Source organism: Hemicordylus capensis, chromosome 5, assembly GCF_027244095.1.
Source record: "Hemicordylus capensis ecotype Gifberg chromosome 5, rHemCap1.1.pri, whole genome shotgun sequence".
Lineage (NCBI taxonomy): Eukaryota > Metazoa > Chordata > Lepidosauria > Squamata > Cordylidae > Hemicordylus > Hemicordylus capensis.
The window spans coordinates 183,209,049-183,234,240 of record NC_069661.1 but is presented as its reverse complement, the minus strand read 5'-3'; the positions used below and the strand labels follow the sequence as shown (position 1 = coordinate 183,234,240).

At 47.2% G+C, this 25,192-nt stretch overlaps 1 protein-coding gene and 1 long non-coding RNA gene across 2 annotated transcripts; one reads left to right on the top strand and one right to left on the bottom strand.

The window, feature by feature from the left end:
* Positions 1-9,839: 9,839 nt before the first annotated feature.
* Positions 9,840-16,060, top strand: LOC128327499 (uncharacterized). Its single transcript, XM_053256329.1, has 3 exons — positions 9,840-10,698; positions 13,233-14,169; positions 14,244-16,060. The coding sequence occupies exons 1-3, from the start codon at positions 10,314-10,316 to the stop codon at positions 14,422-14,424; spliced, it is 1,503 nt and encodes a 500-aa protein (XP_053112304.1). The 5' UTR covers positions 9,840-10,313; the 3' UTR covers positions 14,425-16,060.
* Positions 16,061-21,925: 5,865 nt separating this feature from the next.
* LOC128328267 (uncharacterized) lies at positions 21,926-24,885 on the bottom strand. The gene is made up of 3 exons (XR_008309105.1): positions 24,753-24,885; positions 24,380-24,605; positions 21,926-22,155 (listed from the first exon to the last, which is right to left on the bottom strand). It is a non-coding gene; the product is annotated as an uncharacterized LOC128328267 (long non-coding RNA).
* Between the last annotated feature and the right edge of the window lie 307 nt (positions 24,886-25,192).

Here is a 25,192-nt window from a genome sequence, read left to right as displayed (position 1 = left end):
CTACCTGAATTTTTTCAAAGGATTTGTGCAGAGGGCTGATTTTTGGTGAATTGTTGAAGTTTACGCGTCTTTAAGGTTTTTCCTCATAAGGTATAATAATGGAGCTTTCAGCAGCCCCATAAGTGCACTTGGGGGGTGCTGGGGTGGCCCAGAGCGAGTGGTGGTGTAGTGCACATAGGGTGCCAACCACCCCCATGGGTTTCTAACCCATGGGGTACTTGGTTCTGTTGTTTCTGAGGTGTTCTGAGTGTGGATTCTATGATAGCAAATGAGAGTGGATTCATGGTGTCTCATTGAAAATCTCATTTGCTATCATAGAATCCACATTCAGAATACCTCAGAAACAACAGAACCCTGTATGCCATGGGTTAGCAACCCATGGGGGTGGTTGGCACCCTATGTGCACTACACCACCACTCGTTCTGGGCCACCCCTGCACCCCCCAAGTGCACTTATGGGGCTGCTGAAAGCTCCATTATATTATAACTTTTAACAATAGTTTGCTTTTTTCTGTTTTAAATACCTGATCTAAAACATTAAATGCAGGAATAACCTAAAGCAAAAGGTCACCCTGAGTCTTGTTAGGAGGGGAAAAATCCATACCTTTCCTCTTGAGATAACTCACAGCTGATGAAAATTGAAGCTATGCTACAAATGCCTGCATGAAAGATGTTCTCTGTAAAGCTCTAGGACATTTGGTCAACTTTCTCCATTTTATGATGTTTCTCTTCTTTAGAAAGCTCAGTTTGTTCTCAAAACTTGCTGAAAAGGAATATGTAAAAGAAGCTGGGTGCGTTGGCATAATGTAGAAATGACATACCAATGGGTTATTATTCATCCACGATGCAGACAAAAGGGTGCTGTGCATGAGATTTGGTTATTTGGTTATTTTCTTAAACTCTACTTCTCATGTAGTCTCATTCCATGGAATGAAAACAAAGTATAATAGATTTCTATCTAAAATAAAATAAAAGTACATTTTGAATGAAAACAACAAAATCGTAGCTCCAAATCTGACTGAAAATCCTCCCCCTCACTGGCCTGTATCTGCAACTACTAGCACTCAGTGGTCCATCGAGTTCTTTAATGATATAGTTATCACTATGTGTGATGCTTGTATGTGCATCTTTCTGTTCTGCTATGACTCACCATGGACATAAAAATCTTCATTCTTTAAAAGGTCACATATGATACTTCCATAATTTAATATTCAGTCCCTTTGAGCATGGACAGGTCAGTGCACCTGAAATTCTGCTTGTACTGGCTATTATTTTGATGGACCCATTGTACTCACATTTCCTCACCTGTGCTCTGAATTTCCAGCCCTTTTCTCTTGAGGTGGGGGAGTACATGTCTACTCAGCCATTTCAAGCAGGCAATAACAGTTTTCAATGTGACACTAAATCCTTTGTGTTGGCCAAAATACTGGGGAAACAGAAGCCTAGGAATTGAACTAGGAGGCAGACTGTAGAACCTCTCTCTGATCCTATCAGTAATATATGGAAGGGTATAACAATCAATATCCAGTCAGTCCCTTTATTTATTTATTGGACTGGGATGTAATGTTTCTCTAGTGGTTTCCCCCTGTGAGAGATTTCAAAACATACCATGGTCCCATGTTATCATGCCAGCCCCTTTCCCCATTAGATTGCCCTAGGCTATGGCCAACATTTCCCCCAATATCAAGGCATTAGTGTCTCCTTGATTACTTCCAGTAGCCAGATGTAGATGGAAGCTGATTCTTGGAGGGATTTCCTGCAAGATGTTATCTTGCCAACCCTTTCCTCCATTAGACTAGGGGTGTGCACGAACCGGTCCGGAGGCCATGCTGGAGGCCTCCGGACCGGTCCAGTTCCGAGCCAGTCCGGCTGTTTGGCATGGAGGGGGGATGTAGCTTTAAGGGCGGGGGGTGGTACTTCCCCCCCCGCCGCTCTTCCCCCTCCGGCGCTGTGATTTTTGATGAAGATTTTGGGGCGGCAGCATTCCTCGCTGTCGCCCCTGCCCCCGTCGTTAGCCTGCAAGTGGCAAAGTAACGATGATGCATGCGCCCGTTCCGCCGCGTGTGCGCACCTGCTGCCGCGCGCGCTCTGCTGACATCACACGTCGATGTGTGATGTCAGCGGAGCGCGCGCGGCGGCAGGTGCGCACGCGCGGCGGAACGGGCGCATGCATCATCATTACTTTGCCACTTGCAGGCTAACGACGGGGGCAGGGGCGACAGCGAGGAATGCTGCCGCCCCAAAATCTTCATCAAAAATCACAGTGCCGGAGGGGGAAGAGCGGCGGGGGGGGGGGGAAAGTACCACCCCCCGCCCTTAAAGCTACATCCCCCCCGGTGCCCATCCGGACTGGCTCGGAACTTTGCACACCCCTACATTAGACTGCCCTTGGCTATGGCCAATATTTTCCCCAATATCAAGCCATTAGTATCTCCATGTAGCTTCCAGTAGCCAGATGCAGATGGAAGCTGATTCCGGGAGATTTCAGGCCAGTCCTGGAGGATTGATAAATGTAAAACATACATAAAACCTAAGAATTCCAGGAAGTGAAACTCCCATTCTCTAGCAACTATTTGTGTATCCATAATGAGGCCTCACATTCTAATACCATTGAAAGCTACATCCACAAGTGTTCTTGTAAAAAATATTAAGTTACTAGCCAACCCCACACAGAGCATCTGTGCGGCACTTTGAGGCCGGCTGTTTCCCCCTCCCTCTTCCTCCTGCCTTGGTCTCTCCTCTCTTCCCTTTCCCTCCGGCCCATGCTCTCCAGCCCTCCTCCCCTCCCGTTCCTCCCAACACACAGAACCGCGGCGGCCGGCCAAGAAGGGCCCCACTGCTGCCGTTTTTTCTCCCCCCGCCCACTGCCCGCTGCCGGCTTTCTCTCCCCCACCCACTGCCCGCCCCTGCCTTTCTCTCCCCTGCCCACCACTGCCTTTCTCTCCCCCCACCTGCTGCCACCTTTCTCTCCCTCGCCTGCTACCCGCTGCCTTTCTCTCCCCCACCACGTTTCTCTTTCCCCCCACCCGCCACCGCCTCTCTCCCCCACCTGCTGCCCTCTGCCATCTTTCTCTCCCCCTGCCCGCTGCCCTCCGCCACCTTTCTCTCCCCTGCCCACTGCGGCCTTTCTCTCCCCCACCTGCTGCCACCTTTCTCTCCCCCTGCCCGCCGCCTGCCGCCGCCTTTCTCTCCCCCGCCCGCTGCCTGCCACCGCCTTTCTCTCCCCCTACCCACTGCCACCTTTTTCTCCCCCCACCCGTTGCCGTCTTTCTCTCTTCCCACCCGCTGCCACCTTTCTCTCCCCCTGCCTGCCGCCTTTGTCTTCCCCCTCCTCCACCCGCCGGCCAGCCGGTGGCCACTGCTGGCACTTTCTTCCCCCTCTCCTCCTCAGTCCTCACTTCGGAACTCTCGCAGCGTGTCACAAGAGTTCCACCACCAAATCCTGGGCACGCATGTCCCAAGAGAATTAAATAGATAGATGGGAAGTATCATATGTGACCTTTTAAGAATGAAGATTTGTTTGGCTGTTGTGAGTTATAGCAGAACAGAAAGATCCACATACAAGCATCACACATGGTGATAACTATCTCATTAAAGAACTCGATGGACCGCTGAGTGCTGGTAGTTGCAGATATAGACCAGCAAATATATAGAAAGCTTTGCAAAGAAGTCCCCAAAGGTTACTAGTAACAAACATTTCCGCTAACATTCCTGTTTACATTAACCATGTTAGTCATGTATAGCTTAAGAGAAGAAGAGAGACAAACTATATAAACCTTCCCAGCAGGTCGCCTAAACATCATTCTGACAACCAGGTCAGTGGCTGCCAAGGGTGACACTAGAACAACTAGTCTGAGGGAGCGAAGGAATGGCAAAGAACATTATTAGGGGAACGGCAATTTTGCTGTATATGAAATACTTATAGAGATGAGGTAATTAATGTAGTTAATGTAACTTATTAATAAAGTTTGCTTGATATTTTCAAACTTATTCAGAAATGGGCCAGATCCTTCTGAGAAAATAATGAGGCAAGTCTCACTATCAGTGAGACTCACCAAAATGAGGTCTACGGGGAGAATTGGCTTAGCCTGCTCTCCATGCAAATGATAGCCTGCGGAGTCCTGGGTGGCCGGATTGGTCACCCACATGAATGCCGGCTCCATCATGGACCTAGCGGGGGCTGTGGGGATTGGGGGCTGCACAGTCCCTGGAAGTCCCAAGATGCCCTGTGTGAGCAGGGATCTACTCATATGTCGCTGTGGCACAGAGCTGTGCTGTGGCAGAACATGATCCAGAAGCTCGGGTTAGTGGAGCGCTCACTCTGCTAACCTGGGCTAAGGGGAGGGCTACTTAAGAGTGCTAGCTGCCGGGAGCCGTGCAGCTCCCTTTGCAGCACACAATTGCCCGAAAACGGACTAGGCTCCCTTAGCCCACTTTCGGGTGATCGTGAGAATCACCTCAATGTCTTTTTGGATTACACCAAAAGTCTGCTTTCCAGTCTAGTTTTCTCTTCCTGCCCAAGACCAGGAAAGACTGGGGTGAGGAGGGGAGAGGTCAGTACCAGGCCAAGTGAAATATGCTTGGGAGATGGCCCTGCATAGATCATCTCACCCAGCCCAGTTCCTGGCCAGCAAGGAAGCTAAAGGGTTGGTCTAACTACTGGGAGGCTGGAGGAGTCTCTAGCCTAGCTGCCCTGGCTTCTACTGCATGTCTACTCACTTGTAGAGGAATGAGTGAATGAGGCTTCTTTAAACAATGGCGTCCTTTTAAAATTATTAATTCAAGCTACAGGGCCATAATATGTGATGATTGTACTGTCTGACACTTTGCTGTAAAGGTCCAGTCTAGTGGGTGGGGGAGTCAGAAACATTTATGGGGCGGGGGTGGGGTGGGCTTGGAATCATCCCCGGAGGCTACTAACAAGCCTATATGTAGGTTATCAGTAGTAACATTTGGATTGAACAATGTTTTCAACACGTCTAAAACATGATACCAATATGCATGAGAACTATTGTTCCTATGAGAATGAAATTATATAGGAAAGTTAGGAACATAGGAAGCTGACATATACCGAGTCAGACCATAGGTCCATCTTGCTCACTATTGACCACGCAGACTGGCAGTGGCTTCTCCAAGGTTGCAGGCAGGAATCTCTCTCAGCCCTATCTTGGAGATGCCAGGGAGGGAACTTGGAACTTTCTGGTCTTCCCAGAGCAGCTCCATCACCCAATGATTTTGAGCCAGAAATATACATTAGTTATTGTTTTCCATGTAAATGCATGAGAACACAGAAGGAGCACATTAGACAAGAGCACTTCCCTTGCCTGCTATGGTCTATATACTCCTAGGATGTCATATTTTAATGAGACGCCAGCATCATCATGCTGAAAGTGCAGAGATCAGTCCTCAGCAAACCAGTCAAGTGCGTATGGAACTGGAATCCAAATTAATATTTCTAAAAGAGTCTCCCTGCCTCTCCTGCACGTTAAAAGAGCAACTCTCCATTTAACACATGCCCTGCAATTCTTTTGTGCACTATTCTTCCTCCCTACTTTCTTGCTACTTTACCCCTTTGAAGCACTGTAGACTCTGGTACAAAGGATTTAGAGTCACATTGAAAGCTGTAATTGCCTGCTTGAAATGGCTGAGTAGAAGTAGAAGTGTACTCGCCCCCCCCCACCCAAGAGTAAAGGGCTAGAAAATTCAGAGCACAGGCGAGAAAATGTGAGTATAATGAGTCCAGCAAAATAATGGCCAGCACAAGTTGAATTTCAGGTGCACTGGTCTGTCCATGCTTAAAGGGTCTTCTTTCCTTTACACGTCCCGATGAAAACAGACCCGAAACGAAGACTGACTCATAAACTTTATGGCATCTGCCAATGCCTCCCGAGCACTAATATCAGATCTCAGTATCTCTATAAGTAATGTTTCCTTTATTTTTCTTCTTTGTAGCTTCCTTTATTTGTTTATTTTATTTTTTACATTTATATCCTGCTCTCCCTCCAAGGAGCCCAGAGCGGTGTACTACATACTTGAGTTTCTCTTTCACAACAACCCTGTGAAGTAGGTTAGGCTGAGAGAGAAGTGACTGGCCCAGAGTCACCCAGCAAGTATCAAGGCTGAATGGGGATTTGAACTCGGGTCTCCCCAGTCCTACTCCAGCACTCTAACCACTACACCACTCTGGCTCTCTCCTTTCAGTCTTTAAAATAGATATTTTAGTAGGCACCATTTGGCCTTCATGCTTTATCCTCATATGCAGTGAGCAGGGTTTCATTCTCTGTGCACAATGCCTCATCTGCTAGATGTTCTTTATACCCCTGCTAACTTGGCAAAGAGGCACCTTTTAATGTGGTGATTCTCTTTATTTAGCAGGGGGAGAGTAACTGGCCCTATCCACCCCCAGCACAGTACTTCCAGTGACTGTTGCTGGTGTCTATCTTTTGTTTCTTTTTAGATTGCGAGCCCATTGGGGACAGGGATCCATCTTATTTTATTATTTCTCTATGTAAACCACCCTGAGCCATTTTTGGAAGGGCAGTATAGAAATAGAATAAAAATAATAAAATAAATCATACCTCTCTTTCAATGATCTACCAGATTCCCCAATATAGAATGAAGTGCAACCTAACATTGAATTTTATAAATTCCCCCTTTCTTTCCACATTTTCCTTCCCCTGTTCACAAATTTCACAATCTTGTACATCACACCTCCTCCTATCATACAATCTAGAAATGACGAACAGTTATTTAAGTGTAATTGCTGTTGTACAAACCACATTCACCTTAATTCCTTGTCTTTCCAAGGTTCTCTGGGTTTGCCAGATTGTACTGGCAAACACTTAATGAGGGTTTGGAGACTGAAAGGAAAATAAAGAAGGAAAATTAAGGAAGCATTATTTATAGAGAAATTGAGACCTGACATTAATGCTCAGGAGGTATTGGCCAATGCCATAATGTTAATTAAGAAGAATCAGGTGGTTCCCCTTTGCACCTCCTGCACCCCGCTGATTATCTCTCCGCCAGTCATGAAACAGAGTGTTATCATGTCTAAGGAACTTAATAACTGGGGAACAGAGGAGGTTTTTATTTGTGCTTATTTGTGTGTTTAGCTGTTTTATCTGTGTTTATTGGCATGTTATAGCATCACCGAAATGACTTGTGTTTCAACTTTTTAGTTTTTCTTTTGCGCAATAAAGGGTCTTTTTGTTGAGAGTTGGTTGTATCAGTCTTGATCCTTGATTAGTAACATACTCAAGAGGGATCGAAGCTTAAAGGAGATTGGCAGGGTTTGTGGCTGCGTTCTTTTAATCTCCATCTTATAGCTATGCATTCGTCATTTCTATTTGCTATGAGACTCTCATCCGAAGGTGTCTTACATAGACGTTGTCGATGGAAAGCTCCTTGGCTAATGTTTGCTACCTAGAAAAAGAGTCTGTTCTCCCGCCCAGCCTTAGGCAGCCAAGCCTGGGCTTTGCTGCTCGTGAGAACCTCCGGGATCTGCGTGGATCCCAGCGTTGCTGTGGCACCAAACCCAATGCCACAGCCCAGCTCCTAGCCAAGGTTAAGGATGCAAGCAGACCCTTAACCAGGCTCTTGGGATTGTGTGTCAGTGTGAGCTGCTTGCACCCAGAGCACCCGCCCCATGGGGGAGTCACTCAGTGCACTGCACTCAGCACATGGTGCACTGTGGGATACTCAGAGGCTAGGATAATGAGTCCTGGCCTCTGTTTACCTGCACTGCCGGGAGGAGCACAGATAGTCATCCAAGTCACTCCTAGCAATGCAGGTCATGTGGGCGTGCAACTTGTGCACGGCAGGGGCTGCACATGATTGTCTGGGGGAAGGTAGGTAAGGTTGAACCCTGCCTTACGCCCGCCTGCTTGCCTGCCTGTGAGCGCCGTTGTGTGAATAGCCCCAAATTCCATTTTCTTTAAGCAGTATTTACTAATCCAGCAAAACATGAGAATTTTCCAGCAGGAAAAATAGTGAAGTGGTTCTCCCCAGAAACCTGTAAAATTTGAACCAGCCTCTTTTTCTTCTTTTAATGACAACATAATTCAAATATACGCAACTACATTGTTTGCAAGAGTCAGCAGTTTTGTTAGTTTTTGTGATGTAGATACAGTCCATTGTGGTTAAGCAAGGAAGGATGGATGATAAGTGAGCTCTCAGTTTTCTCTCTTTGGCCCGGCAGCCTTTTATAATACTGCAGAAATATGGTGGAGGAGAGCAAGAATCCGAAGAATGGTGATTCTGTCACAACACTGCATGTATAGATCTCAGGTAACATAGATATGTACAATCTAAAATGAAATACTGACTATCTGAAACTGGAAATTCCACATGTGAATATTAATTAGATTTTAAATGAAATTATAAAAGCAGAGGTTTAGGTCTCTCATCTCTGATACTTCCAGTAATGGTCACAAGGAAAATCCACATAATTCAGCTCACTGCTGTGATCTATATCAGTACAGGAGATCCAAGTAAAAAGGAACCATTATGGAGCCTACTTTTAAAATCAAAAGGTCAGTGTCTCATTGCAAGGCTTCAGTCAAAATGTAGGAGATAATCCCAGCCAGTATGACTATAAAACATAACTTTTACAACTTCAATTTGAGATCTGATTGATTGGGGCATAATTCTTCAGATTCACTAAATATATGGGGGATTAGCTATCCTAGAAACAATTTTTGCCAATAATTGTTTGAGACAGCAAATGATCTTATCAGTTTAAAGCATAGTTTCATATTAATCAGAAAAGGACTGACACTGCTTCTGTGTCATGGACAGCAGCTTGATCTACAAGATTCAGTAAGTGAAGCTCTTTCACAGCATAGATTACCAGCTATTATCCTGAGAACAAGCTGTTGTGCTGTTAGACACAGGATAGGGACCAGTAAAAACAGTTTGTAACCCTTGCTTATAATATTGTAATGCACTGGTATTAAATACACTGTATTTATGATTTCCTTTAGTTATACTCTGGAGGGAAAAAAATAATAATAGATTATAGCACACACACGCCACAGCTCAATCCCTATATGATCTCTAAATCCCTATATTTTAATCACTCTGTAATTAACAAAGTGAAACTTTCCCCTGCATATTGTCTGAGTGCATTTTACATAGGGCTCCTTCACACACTTCAAAATTCCTTTATGAAATGCACTTCCATTTACAAATTCCTCTAAAGCTGATATGCAGATCATTGTGTGCAATGATCACCCACATAGAAGTGTAAGTCAAAACAATTGCTGCTACAATGTTTTTAGAATCTCTAGATGGAGTGAAAACCCATCTTGACAGAACAGTCTGGCCCGCATTGACTTGGTAAAACTTCAGGAAATACTTGGGGGAATCCCCCTCCCCTCTGCCTCGTGGTGGGGGAGGGAGTTTGTTCCAGCCCTGCACGGGCCCAAGAAGCAGCCTGATTGGCTGCTTAGCACGAGGGGGGGCGTGGTTTCGGCCGAAAATCGGCCGATCCACGCTCCAAGCCAGCAGTCTGTTTGCAGATCTTCTGCTGGAAGGAGTTCCGGTTGTGTGCTCCTCCAGCTTCTCCGAGGGTGGGGGGTTTCGCCCGGGATCGGGCGTGTGGTGCAAGGGAGTTTGGAGGCGGCTGGCCTCGCCGCAGCAGCAGCGTCCTTCGCCCGGCTGGGCGCACCGTGCTTCCTGCTTCTTTGGGCCTTGGGCCCGCACGGTTTGACTCTCTCCCCTCCGGCCCCTGGCGGAGGCCTTGCCTTTTAAGGCAATTGGGGCTTGGGTGTGGGGGGGGATTCCCCTTTCACTCTCCTGGGCATTTTCAATACTGTTGTTGTTGGTTGTGTTTTCAATACTTGGGCTTGGGTGTGGGGGGGGGATTCCCCTTTCACTCTCCTGGGCGTTTTTCAATACTATTGTTGTTGTTTGTGTTTTCAATACTGTTGTTGTTGGTTTTGTTTGTTTTTCTTCCTGCTTTATTGGTTGGGCTTCTTCCCTGTCCCCTGGCAATAGAGAAGGGTTTGGAGTGGTCTGCCCAGCTGGGTGGGGATCGGGATTTGGCCTTGGTGGGGGTGGTTCCCTCAGGCTGAGGTGGGGAATTATTTTGTGGTGCACATTGGCCTTATTGGGTTGGTGTGGCTTTGGGGTTTTTTTCCTGCCTTCCTGCAAGGTGTGTGTGTGCTGGCTGTTAGTTCTTTGGTTGACTGGCTGTCTGCTTGCAGTGAGTCATGCCTAGGAAGGCCAAGGGGAAGAAGGGGGGGAAGACCCATCAGACAGCCTAAGAGACCAGCTGCTCCTCCTCCGTCTTCCTCCGAGGATGAAGACGAAGAAATGGGTGTTATCAGGGCCCTGATAGGGCGGATGGAGGCGTTAGAACGGGCCAGGGCTGTGCCATTGGATCCCGGGGCCGGCCCGTCTGGTGGCGGGGGCGTTCCACCCCCCAAGGTCCCTCGCAGGACTGGGGGGGCTACTAGAACCCAGTTATTGAAATCTATTTCCAGTAGGTTGGAGGCCCTGGAGAAGGCAGGGGCTCCTGCTGGACCTGATGCTCCATCTGAACCTGCTGCTCCATCGCTGCCATCGCCAGATCCGCCTGGGCAGCCAGCTCCTGCTCGACCCCCGGACCCAGTTCCTGCACTGCCTGGACCTGTTTTACTTCAGCCTGTGGCGCCGGTGGAGCAACCCCCGCTGGATCCGTCTCTCCCTGTGGCCCTGGGTGAGCCAGCAGCACCCACACTCCCCGGCGGCTCCGGCCAGTGGCCTTCCATACCCTGGCCTGCGCATGCCATGGGGGGATGGGGACCAGCCCCATACTGGTCCCCCTATGCACACGCTTGGGGTTCAGGGTTTACTCCTCCCATTATGGGTAATGCGTTGGGCCTCAAGGGCTCGGCTGAACAGGTTTGGGGTGTACATAGACCCGTGAGTGCGCCCGCCATCGCGGCAGCAAACAACACGACTGTCCCGGTCCCCACACCTAGCGGCACAGGGTTCTATCCTATGGGCATTACCCCCACGCCCCAACATGCCCCATATGGGGGGATGGGGCTTCCTTTGGGGGACCATTTGCTTCCTACCACAAGGGAAAAGATCTTGAAGGGAGAATACATTGACATCTTTAGCCTTTTGTTCCGGGAGCCCGAAGTTAAGCATAAAGAAGGGGAGTCCTGTAAGGAACATGAGGCTACGAAGCGTAAGCCTGTGGAAAAGACATGGAGCAACTGGCTCTCCAGGTTTACCATATATATGGGGGGTTATTGTGCAGGTGCAGCCGGCAAGGGGCCCCTCCTTGCTGAAATACATGGACATAATCCACAGGGCCATCTCTGATTTTGCAGGATCCGCTTGGATCCGTTATGACGAGAGTTTTAGGATGCGAGCCGCCCTTGATCCATCTTTGCCCTGGGATGCCCCGCTGCAGGAATTGTGGCTTGTGGTAATGTCCCCGGCCCGCCCGGTTGATGGGGACCGATCTGACAGCGGGCACTTGTTGTCTAAGCTGCTTGGCTCCGTTTCTGCTCCGGGGTCAGGCCATCAGTGGGTTCAAACCCACTTGGTCTGCTGGGAGTACAATGCCAATGGTAGGTGCTCCCGGTCACTCTGCCGTTACAGGCATGCGTGTGGCCTCTGTGGGGCCAAACACCCCAGTTCAAGCTGCCCTCGGGCCCATTCCTTGGGTTCTGGAGGCAAGTTTAGGTCGGGGGGTGGTAGGAAAGGTGCCCCCCCTCCACCCGCTGTGGGTAAAGGGACCTAGCCCCATCAAGCTGGATGTGTTGGGCTGCCTGTTACTAGACCTATCCCGATAGAGCGGCGGCTGCCTACTTGTTTTGTGGTTTCCAAGATGGGTTTCGTATCCCTTCATCTTCTCAACTGGGGTCCATCACAACGCGTAACCTCAAGTCCGTTATAGGTCAGGAGCAGGTTGTTTTAAGAAAAATAGCTAAGGAGGTTGCGGCTGGTAGGGTTGCGGGGCCTTTTCAGACCCCCTCCTTCCCAGGGCTGCGTGTTTCGCCTTTAGGGGTGGTACCTAAGAAGGTGCCAGGGGAATTCCGGTTAATCCACCACCTATCTTACCCCAAAGGGTCATCCGTTAACGACGGCATCCCCGACACTTTGTGTTCTGTCCGCTACACTTCCTTTGATGAAGCGGTTCAGGTTGTTCGCAGTAAAGGGGTGGGGGCTCTCATGGCCAAGTGTGACATCGAGTCTGCCTTCCGCCTGCTGCCTGTCCATCCAGCCGAATTTGAGCTCCTAGGTTTTGCCTTCGCAGGGCAGTATTATTTTGACCGTGCATTGCCCATGGGCTGCTCGATTTCTTGTGCAGCCTTTGAGGCTTTTAGCACTTTTTTGGAATGGGCAGTGCGGCGGAGGGCAGGGCTGGCGTCAACGGCTCATTTTCTTGATGATTTCCTCTTTGTGGGGAGGGGCAATTCTGGGGAGTGTGGTCACCTGCTGCATTCCTTCATGGAGTTGGCGGCAGATCTGGGTGTTCCACTAGCACATGATAAGACAGAAGGCCTGGCCACCCGGTTGTCTTTCCTGGGCATTGAGCTTGACTCAGTAGCGGGGTGCTCCAGGTTGCCCCCGGATAAGTTGCAAGCTTTGCTTGCTTTGGTTAGGACCCTGGGGCGGGCCCGCAAGGCTTCCCTTAGGGAATTGCAGGTGGTGGCCGGCCACTTGAATTTTGCCTGCAGGGTAGTTGCCCCTGGAAGGGCTTTCCTGAGAAGGCTTTGTGATCTCACGGTGGGCCTTCGGGCACCGCACCACAGGGTGCGGATCTCGGAAGGAGTCAGGGCCGATCTGGCCCTGTGGGAAACTTTTCTTCTTACTTTTAATGGAACCTCGCTCTGGCGGTCTGAACAACTTGTGGAAGCCGATTTGCAGGTCCATTCGGATGCGGCCGGAGGGGCCGGGTTTGGGATCTATTTTAGGGGCCGTTGGTGTGCTGCCCATTGGCCGGCATTTTGGGCCAAAAGTGGGTTGGTTCGGGATATGACCTTTCTGGAATTGTTCCCCATTGTGGTGGCTGTCCACATCTGGGAGGAGGAGTTTTCCAACTCTTCTGTGCGGTTCTGGTATGATAACCAGGCCATGGTACACATTGTCAATACCCAAACCTCGCACTTGTGGAGGGTCATGGGCTTGGTCAGAGCACTTGTGCTCCAATGCCTGCGAGCGAATATAGTCTTTCAGGCCCGCCACATTCCGGGGATAAAAAATGAGATCGCGGATGCCTTGTCTCGTTTTCAGGTAGACAGATTCAGGGCGTTAGCTCCCGAGGCTGCGACGCTCCCGGACCCCATGCCGGAAGTCCTGTGGCAGCTTGGCAGTTGGAAGCCCAGCAGGCCATAGCAGCGTCGTTAGTGCCTAGTACCAGGGTGAGTTACGCGGCCAAGATAGCAGCTTTTGCCCAATTCCGGATGGCTGAAGGTTTGGCAGAGTCTTGGCCTGCCCCGGGTGGTCACCTGCAGCAGTTTTTAGTTTTGCTACACAGGGCGGGGCGATCTGGGTCCACCTTGGGTGGTTACTTGGCGGCCTTGTCTTTCGAGGCTCAGGTGAGGGGGGTCGGTGATACCTCATCCAATCCGCGTATCAGGTGCATGTTGGAGGGATGGGCCAGGATATCTCCGGCTCCGAGTGACAGCAGGCGCCCGATTACGCTGGATATGTTGGTTTCTATGGTGGGTCGCCTGGACGGCTGTTGTTCCATCCCCTGGGAGGTTTCCCTCTTTAGGGCAGCGCTTTTGGTTGCCTTTTTTGGCGCATTTCGCCCCTCTGAGTTGCTGCCGCGCAGCAGTCGTTCCCCGCGGGATTGCTGTCTCCAGCTTTCCGATTTAACATTTGCGGCGGGTACAGCTGTTCTGTGCCTCCGCCGCTCTAAGACGGATCAGAGGGGCAAGGGTCAATTGGTCACTTTGGCTGGGGCCACGGGTTCTGCGCTCTGCCCGGTGGCAGCCCTTAAGCATTACATTGGTCTCTGTCCTCGGCCCGGGGGATGTTTGTTCCTTCATGAGAGCGGCTGCCCATTAACGCAATATCAGTTTTTGACGGTGATCAGGAAGGTCCTTGGGGGAGCCGGGATCCCCACAGCTGGGCTCACCCTTCATTCCTTCCGTATAGGAGCTGCCTCTACTGCCTCAGGGATGGGCATGACCGAGGACGCCGTGCGGCGGATTGGGCGTTGGAGGTCCGTGGCGGTCAGGCGGTATGTGCGCTGACAGCGGACAACGTCTCATGGTATCTTCTGTGTTCTCCCCACAGGTGCTGGTGGAGCGGCTGCTCCGGTCCGGATCCTGGTGTGTGGCCATTTGCTGGTCTTTTGGGCCTTTCGGCGGGCCAGCACCTCGTAGTGGGGCACACAGCTAGGTTTCGGCCGGAGGGCCTCTATATATTGGTTGGGCATGCGTGGCATGCAGTGGGGCCAGTTGCTCCCCGCGGTTAGGAGCCATTTAGACAGTCTTCCTGGCCCGCAAGTGGTAATTTTAAATTTAGGAGAGAACGACTTGGGCCGGCGAACTGGCCTCTCAATTATTTGGCAAGCCGCATCCGATTTTGAGGTTCTTAGGAATTGGATTCCGGGAGTATGCATCCTTTGGGTTAACTGGCTCCAGCGTGGAGTATGGAGGGGGGTGTCTTCGCGTCTTGGGGTTGAGAAAGCTCGTCGTAAGGCTTCAGCGGCCATAGGCCATATGGTTAGAGCGGCTGGAGGTGAGGTCATACTCCAGCCGGGGATAGCGGCCCGCCTTCCTCAGCTGTATCGTCCAGATGGGGTTCATTTGTCCGAGGTCAGGTGCGATTTGTACCTGGGCAACATTTGGAGGGGGCTTGCCGAGTTTTTGGAGTTTTATGGGGCAGGGAGGTCAAGCGTGGGCTAACCTCCCTGTGTGGCAGTAGCAGTGCGGGCTAAGGGGAAATTGAGGTTAGATCTCGGTGAGCACCCTTGGGTATTCTAAGGTTGATCACTCCTTTGTTGCCTGTGCGGCACGGGGAGAATGATTGCCAAGAAAACCAGCTTCAGGACTTCACCAACCTTTGGGCTCTGCGGTCCGGGGTGGTTGAAGTCCATGAGGTATCCAGATCACTTCCTGAAAAGGGGGTGGTTGGCTGTGAAGGAATGGGGCGGGTCATTCCTGCCCTATTTCCTGAGCCAGGGTGTGTCGTCCATGCAGGCTATGTGCAGGGCTATGTGTCCTTGCTCATGCCTAGGAGCCCGCACTGTTGTTTAGCGGCGATTAATCACCTAAAGTTCCAGTTCGCCATGTTGTAATTTTAATAAAGTTGTGGCCCTTTGCACCATATATATGTCTCCGTGTCTTCTTGGGCTAGGATCTGGTAACAATCCCCCTCCCCTCTGCCTCGTGCTGGGGGAGGGAGTTTGTTCCAGCCCTGCACGGGCCCAAGAAGCAGCCTGATTGGCTGCTTAGCATGAGGGGGGCGTGGTTTCGGCCGGAAATCGGCTGATCCATGCTCCAAGCCAGCAGTCTGTTTGCAGATCTTTCCCTCCCCCCCATCCCTGTTGCAGAGCGGGCCTAGCGGCTGGTCGCCTTTGGGGCCAAGTAGGAATTTTTTGCTCCCAACGTATTGGCCACTGTTGGGGTTTTTTTCGCCTACTTCGTTCTGTTATCAGGTTTGTTTAGTTAGGTCGGTCACAACAGCAGTAGCAGTGCGGGCTAAGGGGAAATTGAGGTTAGATCTCGGTGAGCAACCTTGGGTATTCTAAGGCTGATTGGTTAATCGCTCCTTTGTTGCCTGTGCGGCACGGGGAGAATGATTGCCAAGAAAACCAGCTTCAGGACTTCACCAACCTTTGGGCTCTGCGGTCTGGGGTAGTTGAAGTCCCTGAGGTATCCAGATCACTTCCTGAAAAGGGGGTGGTTGGCTGTGAAGGAATGGGGTGGGTCATTCCTGCCCTATTTCCTGAGCCAGGGTGTGTCGCCCATGCAGGCTATGTGCAGGGCTGTGTGTCCTTGCTCATGCCTAGGAGCCCGCACTGTTGTTTAGCGGCGATTAATCACCTAAAGTTCCAGTTCGCCATGTTGTAATTTTAATAAAGTTGTGGCCCTTTGCACCATATATATGTCTCCTTGTCTTCTTGGGCTAGGGTCTGGTAACAATGTATTGGGACAAGAAACAAGAACCTGAACTGCTGATACTTAACACTGCTGGTACTTCACAGAGGAACCTGACTGCTGGCACTTAACTCTGAAATTGTGGCAGAACAGGTTGTAAAGTGATTTAAGATGATTTCGGAAAGCTGACAGAAGCTGTGGAGCATCACTTTCGAGACAATTAATCTCTTGACGATAAAATGTTTCAGGTCTTCAAAGGAGGGACTGGGGAGAACTTGCCAATGAGCATGCAGAATTTGACAGCCAATGAAAGGCCCAAGAAAGAGTCATAGGAAAAATTATAGACGAAAAGACTATTTGAAAAGGGATACAACATAGAAGTGTTGATTTGCTGATGTAAATTGATTTGCTGATGTAAGCCACCTGTTAGCCATAATGAAGGTGCTGGAGTACTTGCTGCTGAATGGAATCTCCAGACTGAAAGGAAATCAGTATGGATACTTTGAATATCAGTTGCTGGGGAGGCAGCAAACAATGGGATGAAGGTGTTGCTGCCATGCCCTGCTTCCTGGAAATATCTGGCTGCAATTCTAACACAATCCAACTTCTTTTTGTTTTGAAGTGTCTGTGTTTGTTCAGACACATTGTAGATTCTCTGGTAGCAAATTGAATTCAGTGACAAGCATTGAATCCACTCTCATTTGTACCAGAGAATCTACTCTCAGAACACTTCAGAAACAACAAAACCCAGTGCCCCATGGGCTTGTGGTTTGGGGGGTGGGTTGGCACCCTATGTGCACTACAATACCACTCACTCTGGACCACCCCAGTGCCCCCAAGTGAAGTTATGGGGCTGATGAAATCCACATTAATCCCTATGGGAAAAAGCTTAAAGACGCACAAACTTCAGAAATTCTTTAAAAATCACCCCTTTCACCAATTTCTTTGAAATCTGGATGGGAGCAGGTGCCCATTGGGGCACTACCACCCAACCTACCCTTCTGCCCCCAAAACCCCTTTTATTCCTCAAATCTGCCCCGAAGACATGCCAACTTCAAAAATTCTTTAAAAACCACCCCTTTGCCCAATCACTCTGAAATCTGGGTGGTAGCAGGCACCCATTGGGGCATTACCACCCGACCCACAGTGGCACTCCTAGGAGGCACCCACAGGCAGAAATAGGCACTGTCTGTCCTCATTGTCCCATAGGGTGGATGCAGCACACATCAACAACAACAGCAGAGCTTTGCAAAGAACAGGGTTTCCAAAGGTCATGCACATCCACTGTGTCACTCACCACATCCACTGTTTCCCACTACTCCCCCCACAGAAATGTGGGGCCTTTTTGTTGTATTTTTTGACATTTCTGCAATAGGATTGGAGGGTGTGGCACCAGCACAACCTATTGTAGATGCAAGCAATCTAGTTTGAATATAAATGATGATGATGATGCCAGAAGTCACAATATGACACAATCTACATTGCAAAGAAGTCCACACAGTGAGAGAGCCTGTCCTGTGCCCATCCATGAGGTCCCCAAAATACAGGCGCAACAACAAACCAAGGCATTTGATTTGTATAATATATATAGTGCTAGACTTGAGATTATGTAGGGGGAAACAACATAGTATACCTGTGTGTGCGTGCTCTGCAAAAGGGTTAGTGGGTTTAGGGTTATAATTTTGGCCATGGCCTCAGAATGCTATGTGCTCTAAGTCTGCTTAACAGACATGTGAGGGCACCAGCAGCAAGCTCATCCTTGGCCACAGCTGGGGGTGGTGGTGGTGGTAAGTGGGTACAGGTGGGTGCATGTGTGTATGTGCTGCTGCTTCAGTCATAGTCCTTCCATGGGTGGAAAAAAGCGAAGCAAAGTTTCAGACAACAAACATTAAAGAGACAAGTGAAAGCCACATTACAAAACAGAAATGCATGAACAACTCATCCTCAAATCATCAGCATCATATTATCACATTGACATTCATCATTTTCATTTCAGCATCAATTCAAAATAGTCAATGAAAGCAGTTCTTTCACATCAGCATGCATCTTCCAAAACCCTCTCTCCCTCTCCACCCCCCTCAACCACAGCCTCTGTGGATGAGCGGTGGTGCTGGTGCTGGATGGGGTCGGGGGGTGGGTGCTGAAGTCTTTCTTTCTTTAAAGGCAGAGTTGGGGTGGGGGTAAATGAGTGTCAGCAGATCAGCCCTTGCTTGCGTTCACCAATCTGAAGGGCAGTAAATTCAAAATGACATCAAAGCACAAAATGGAGACTACATGGAGATCGCCACAAAATGGAGGCCCCAAACAATAAAACATTCGGCTCCAAAACTGGGGCAATTTGTTTTGGAACTGAATCTTGCCGGGCTTGCAGAGGGATGATTTGTTTTATGTACAAATCGCCTGAAACAGGTAGATTTGGGTACAGATGGTTCTGTACCCGAAATGTTTCACACATCCCTAAGAGATAGCCATTAAGGGCATTCCCCCTCTAACCATGCTTCCTCTACTCTCATTCCCCTTTGTCAGAATCATAGTCTCAGGTTTCATTCTCTCACCTGAGAGAGAGACTTCTGTCTTCTCCCTGTCCCCCACTTCCTGTATGTAGCTATCAACCAAGCATGTAGGTTCTATCTACCTCCCTGATGAATGTCCTAAATAAACTATTTTATTTGGAATTTTAACTTCATGTCTCCAGTCAACATTAATTAGCAGTGCTCCCTTACCTGTGCACTTCCACTATAGCTGGGGCAAATTAAGAAATCCTTGAGCTCTCTAACATAAATTACATTCCCTTTTCTCTTAAACATCTATTCTGTTTCCAGTAAAATACCATGGAAAGAAGGAATTCATCATGGTTTCTCTATTATAGATCTTTGCTGGTCTCTGACCATAATAAAGGTTGATTGATTGATTATAGATCTAGTATTGTCTGGTATTGTCACTGGCCTTATCCAACCCCAGCACAGCATCCCTCCAGTGGCTGTTGCAGGGGTAAACCTTATGTTTCTTTTTAGATTGTGAGCCCTTTGGGGACAGGGGACCATCTTATTTATGTATTATTTATTTTTCCATGTAAACTGCTTTGAGAACTTTGGTTGAAGAGCGGTATATAAATTAGTAGTAGTAGTAGTACTAGTAGTAGTAGTAGTGCATTGCCATGTGTTGTAAACTGAAATAAATAGAATAACTGATTTTTTAAAAAACACTTAAGGAAAAAAACGTACTTGTTCTGTTGACCGTGTATGGTTGTTTCAAAGGTATTTACAGCAAAAAAAAAAAAAACCCATAGAAAATGGAGGGAAGGGGGAAATCACAGAGGAGCCCTATCTACCCCCAGCACAGTACCTCCAATGACTTTTGCTGGTGTCTGTCTTTTCTTTTTCTTTTTTTTTAATAGACCGTTAGCCCTTTGGGGACAGGGAGCCATCTTATTTATTTATTACTTCTTTGTGTAAACCACCCTGAGCCATTTTTGGAAGGGTGGTATAGAAACTGAACAAACAAACAAACAAACAAACATATAAATAAATAAATGTATAAATAAATAAATAAATAATAGCATTAGTTTGATGTAGTAGAAAAGCTGGCAATAAGTTTGTGCAATCACAAATGCAAAATCTTACTGCTAAAGGCAAGAGACTGAGGAATAACACCATTTCCTTACCATATCTGTACGGCAGCTTTGAAAAAACCGCAGCTTAGGCAAGATGGAAGGCAAGCAAAATAGGGAAGGGAGGTGGGTCTTGCATTATTGGGCATTAATTGTCCCCTTTGCTAAACAGGGTCTGCCCTGGCTTGCCTTTGGATGGGACCATAGCTCAGTCATAGTGCATCTGCTTGCAAGTAGAAGGTCCCAGGTTCTCTCCCTGGAATCTTCAGGTAGGACTGGGAGAGATGCCTTCCGGAAACCTTGGAGAGCCACTGCCAATCAGTGTAGACAATATTGAACTAGTTGGGCCAGTGGTCTGACTCTGTATAAGCATGCTTCCTATGTTCTTATGTCCGATCTAAAATACAGTTCAGGCAGTAACAAATGGACTTGAGCAGACTATCAGTCATCTATAAAACATGAAAAATGTTAATTTTGGAAACCGATGACAAATATTAGGAGAAATCTGCTTCATTGCTAAGAATCAGCTCCTAGTCATGAGACCCCAAAGGAAACTGACAGGTCATTTCTTACTGTCTCTCCAGTCACTTTCCTGTGTGGTCCCACATAAGTGCATCGTCTTCTCCAGCTTACTAAATATAGATAAAGCTATTCAATGACGTTGAGTCCATGTTTGGCACTCAGAAGTGTTAATATGCTGCTAACACCCAGCCCTCGCCCTCTCTCTTTCACACACTCTCTCCCTCTCTCTTTTACCTAATCCAAAAATACCTGTAATTCTGTTGCTTACTCTGCTTTAACTGCAACAGAGAACAAAGCAGAGCTGAATCAATCTTATATTTGGGTAATTGCATCTCCAGTGTGCCCAGTGCTGACTAGTCACCATTTGCCTCTAGAGGTGAATGGCAGCAAACTGTCCTGCCCCCATTTCTGGTCCCAACCTAAAGTGGGAGCCAGTGGTGATTTTCCCCTTTACTGGCCCTATACTTATCTCCCATATCCAAGCATTCTCCCAGCCAGAAGTGGTGGTGTGCCCTAGCCATTAAAATGGCTAGGCTCTTATTGGGATTGCGGGGAAAGGTTAAAATTTGTTTAAAATTACCTGCTTAGCCATTTCTTTTGCAGGTTGAGTGGTAGGTAGCACCCATCATGCCTTGCCACCCAGACCACTTTGGTGTTGCTAAGAGCTACCCATGAGGAACAATGAGGTGTTTCACCTTTCCCCATTGTTCCCTATGGCCGAAACACACAAAATGTTTCAGATTTGTTCCATTAAAGCAACTGGTCGGACCTTTTGTTCCAACAAAAGATTTTGACCATTTACATTTCATTTCAAGCCAACAAAATCCATGTTATGCACATCCCTAGAATGTTCTTGACCACCTCATAGATTGCCTTTAGGGCAGTTACAATGTATCCTTTCGGCTGAAATGCAGAGAAGTGAGAGGTTGAAGTATGGATCCAAATGAGTGTATGGTTGAAATGTTCATTTTTCTTTGCTAACAACTCACATTCTCAGTGAGTCATGCAGTCACACAGGGCATCATGATTGGGATGTGGGGATCACCACTGTACCCACCTGGAGTGAAATATTAAATTATTGTGGATTGTGTGGCCTGAAAATGGGGTGGGGGAATCCAATGGGACTATTTGGGAGTAGGAAGCTCTACTCATGTGTAAAAAATCATGACTTTGGCTGAGGGTTAAAAGCTTACTTCTTCTAAGTGAAGACTTTGGTGCGCTAATGGCTGCATTCACACATAACACAGAACTGGAGTTTGGGAGCAGAAGTATTCTTACCATTACATCTAAATGAAGAAAATTCCAGTTCTGCAAGGTGACCATCCTGAGGTTTTGTTTTTGAAACTCCAATTTGTACCCTTGGGTTGTAGTGAGTTTCATCACCCCCAGCCTGAGGTTAAACAGCCTGCATTGTGTCTGAATTTGGAACCACAGGCTGCATTCCCTTCAACTGGAGTTGAGGGAGGAAGCTCCTCCCTCTCTCTGGCTGTGATTGGCTGTGTGGGCTGTTCTTCATGCTAAAAGGAAGCCTACATAGCCAGTTCCCCCTCCTCTCTGCAGTCTTGTTGCCTGCAGAGAGAGTACTCTCCATTATGTTTGAATTTGGACAGGAGTACGGGGGTAGGGAGTGGAACCACGGGTCCACTGGATTTGTGGTTCTGCATTACATGTAAATTGTCCCTCTTCCTCCGTTGCCAATCTGGGAAGAATTTAGGTAAAATTAAGCACAAGCTATACAGGAGTTTTGATTAAATAATTAAAAATTGTTCAAAGATATTACAGCTGTACTTTTCCTCCTCAGGCACTTTTAACATACATAAAGAAGGAAACCATTTTTCTCTGCCACTCCATACGCCATGCCCTGATATCCAGTCTTCTCACGCTGTGTAAAGCTGGAGATGACAAACGTCTGCCGTAAGAGGAGGTGTGTGCTTTCTGTAGCAGATGTTGGCTGATTTGGCATCAGCTATGCCTGACAGGAAGAAAAGAAGGCGATTTCTTCCTCATTATTCAAGAAGCCTCTCAGGTACTAAGTGAGATGTTTGATTTTGTAGGCCCCAGAGAGTTCATTATTATGCTGGACAGCATCCAAGAGATTCATAGACCATTTTAAGTGTTCATGTGCACATAAACTCCAATGACTACAACAACTCAAGCTGTAAGGAAACTGGACTCAGGTGGAGCAACAATCCTGGCAGCATATGTTTGATATGGAAAACAAGATGCACCTGTAGCTCTTGAGACCAGCTGTTGTTGCTACTTGGCTACAGAACTCAGTTCAGGAAGGAAAAGAGATCTAATCTAAGATATGTGACTACCATAATACCAACAGCTTGCTCACTGAGAGTGTGGCATCTTTTGCTGTATTTGGGAAAGTGAGGAATGAATTAAAATATATATTTACAGGCAAAGGGAAGACATTTATCTGAGAATTTAGTTACCAGTGTAGCCACATACAACAGAAGGGTCTGCTGCACAATGCCACAGAGTAATGATAGATCAACATGTTTCATATTACCCAAATATGCAACATACAAACAGAGGTTTGTAGGCTTCTGTTGTTACAAACCGTGGCCTGTTGACTTTTATTTAAGGTATAGATAGATAGATAGATAGATAGATAGAATATTTGTGTAGAATATTATCTATATCTATATCTTTATTTACGACCCAAGGTCAGCATAACATGACATAAACAGAACATCTCATAACATAGGAAAATACAATTGGAAGAAGGAAATATGTGAATATGTAAATTAATATCCACAGATATATAATCAATAAAAATTATAAAATTAATCAAGAAAAACTCACTGGCATAACAATACTGCAATAGAACAAAATTTGGCCACCTTAAAGGTGACATCTAAAGTTCTATCCGCAAGAAGATAAGAAACATAAACAGCTCCTGTTTCTGTGTAGAATATTACTTTTTTCTCATTCATTTTAACTGGTGCAGGGGTGAGGGGAAGCTTGATGATTAGGCATAGAGAACTACCAACAAATCATGCTGCAATCATGAACATGTTTGTTCAGTAGTAAATCCCAATGATTTCAATGGAGCTTACACCTAAGTAAATATACATGGGATTTCAGTCAGTTATCACATCATTTTAAAAAAGACATCACTTAAAAAAATTACCCTCCTTTGCAGAAGAATGATAGTTCACCATCTAGGCATGACCTAATCTTAAGGCACTTCAGTTCATTATTACTGAGTGGCAAAGCAAGAGATGTTTAATGATTGATTTCTCAACAGACAATACATATTTTTATGCTCATGCCTCAGTTACGTCAATTAGTTATAGCTCTGTGTAACCAGCTTCCATTCAAAAAATAGCCATTCAGGGGTGTACTTTAGCTATAATTGAACAGGTGGGGAGACAAATGCCTCTTGGCCCCTGAGTGAGGAGGGCATCAACTGGATGACAACTCGCTTTCCACTGTTGATGGGTATGGATATACCAGGTGTTTGTAGTAGGTATATATGTTCAAAACTGTTCTGAACCAAAGAAATGCATGTGTGCAACTGTGTGTGTGAAAGTGTCTGCCTGTGAAGGCAGTGTGTGATATTATTTGCGTAGGGATGAGAGAAAGGTTGTGCCAAGAACACTTTGTTTATGACCATGTCCTTAATGTTCTTCTGCAGCAAATGCATTGGGGTGGGGACAGGGGTGGTGCTACCATTGTGCAACAGGGTTCAAAGAACCTGGGCCATTGTGTTCAGGGGCCATGCCTGGTGGCACAGCCACACCTTCTGTATCTGATGTCAGATGCAGGGGGTGTGGTTTCACTCACAAATGAGACTGTGTGTCCCTTTAGCAAGCAAATTCCAGCTGGTGCTGTGTTCGCAGCGTGGCCAGAACCCAGAAGCGGTTCTTCCTGCTTTAAAAGGCAGGGAAACGCATTCCTGGTCAGGCTGGGAAGCCGGCGCTGGTTAAGCTTCTGAAAAATGGAGCCTTAAACTGACTGAAAACCATGCATTTCAAGCCAAGCCATTTCCTAGTAAATAAAGTAATTAGTGTTGCCTCTCACCATAATGATGGTGTTGCCTCTCATTCTCAAGGAAGGAAAGCAAATGGCTGCTTTCTTTAGCAATAAAGCATTTACCTCTTAGTAACATTGTGTTAGTGATACTTTCTGTAGTTTTTTTGATTCCCTTCTTCTGAAACAGTACAACAAATTATGTTCCTTACCTTGATTGATTCCTTACATTGTTTCACGATTTTTATGAGTTTATTTTCTCAAACTTGGCAGAATTTATGCGTTTTAAAGAAGCTTTTCCAGATTATTCCCAAAATGAAAGTTATTTTATTGTTGTCCATTTGTCTGAAGTTTCCTGTTCAAGTTGGTCTATTTCCTTGGTGAAGATTCTTCTCCAGGCAATGTAGTTTCATTCCCCACTACTGTCTCTAGAATAAGCTTGGAAGAGGTTATTTACAGAGTGAAACAAAGAAAGGAAGTGAGAGAATTGGCATTTAGAGATGCTGAAATACTCTCATCTATTGGATCACTTGGTTTCAAACATCCTCCAGCATACAAATTTCAGAGCACAAAGATACTTCTTACCTGGCAGTCTTATCTCTCATTTGTATATTCAGAAGAGCACAACTGTTTTGCCATGATTATCCCACCTTTTCATGGGATAGAAGATGGAAATCCAAGCTGCCCGTGAGATGCTTCTTCTGCTCATAAATCCTCCACACCTTGATAGCTAAAGCTGGCTGATGGAGCTTCAGCCATCACCAAGGAGACAATGAGCACATCATAACAATGAAACCACAGGTGATGTCATAATTGCACCTGCAAAGCTGGGGGCAAAGTGTCATCTTTCAACACTGGGGAGAGATGTAGTTGATGGGCATATATACACACAACAAACATATACATGTTTTATACCAGTCCTATCCTGGGAATTCTAGTTTGGAGAGAGTACTGATAGTTCAGAGAGCGGGTTGATACCTCTCAGAGTTCTTAATCTTTTTTAGTTTCCCATTGATGCCTATGGG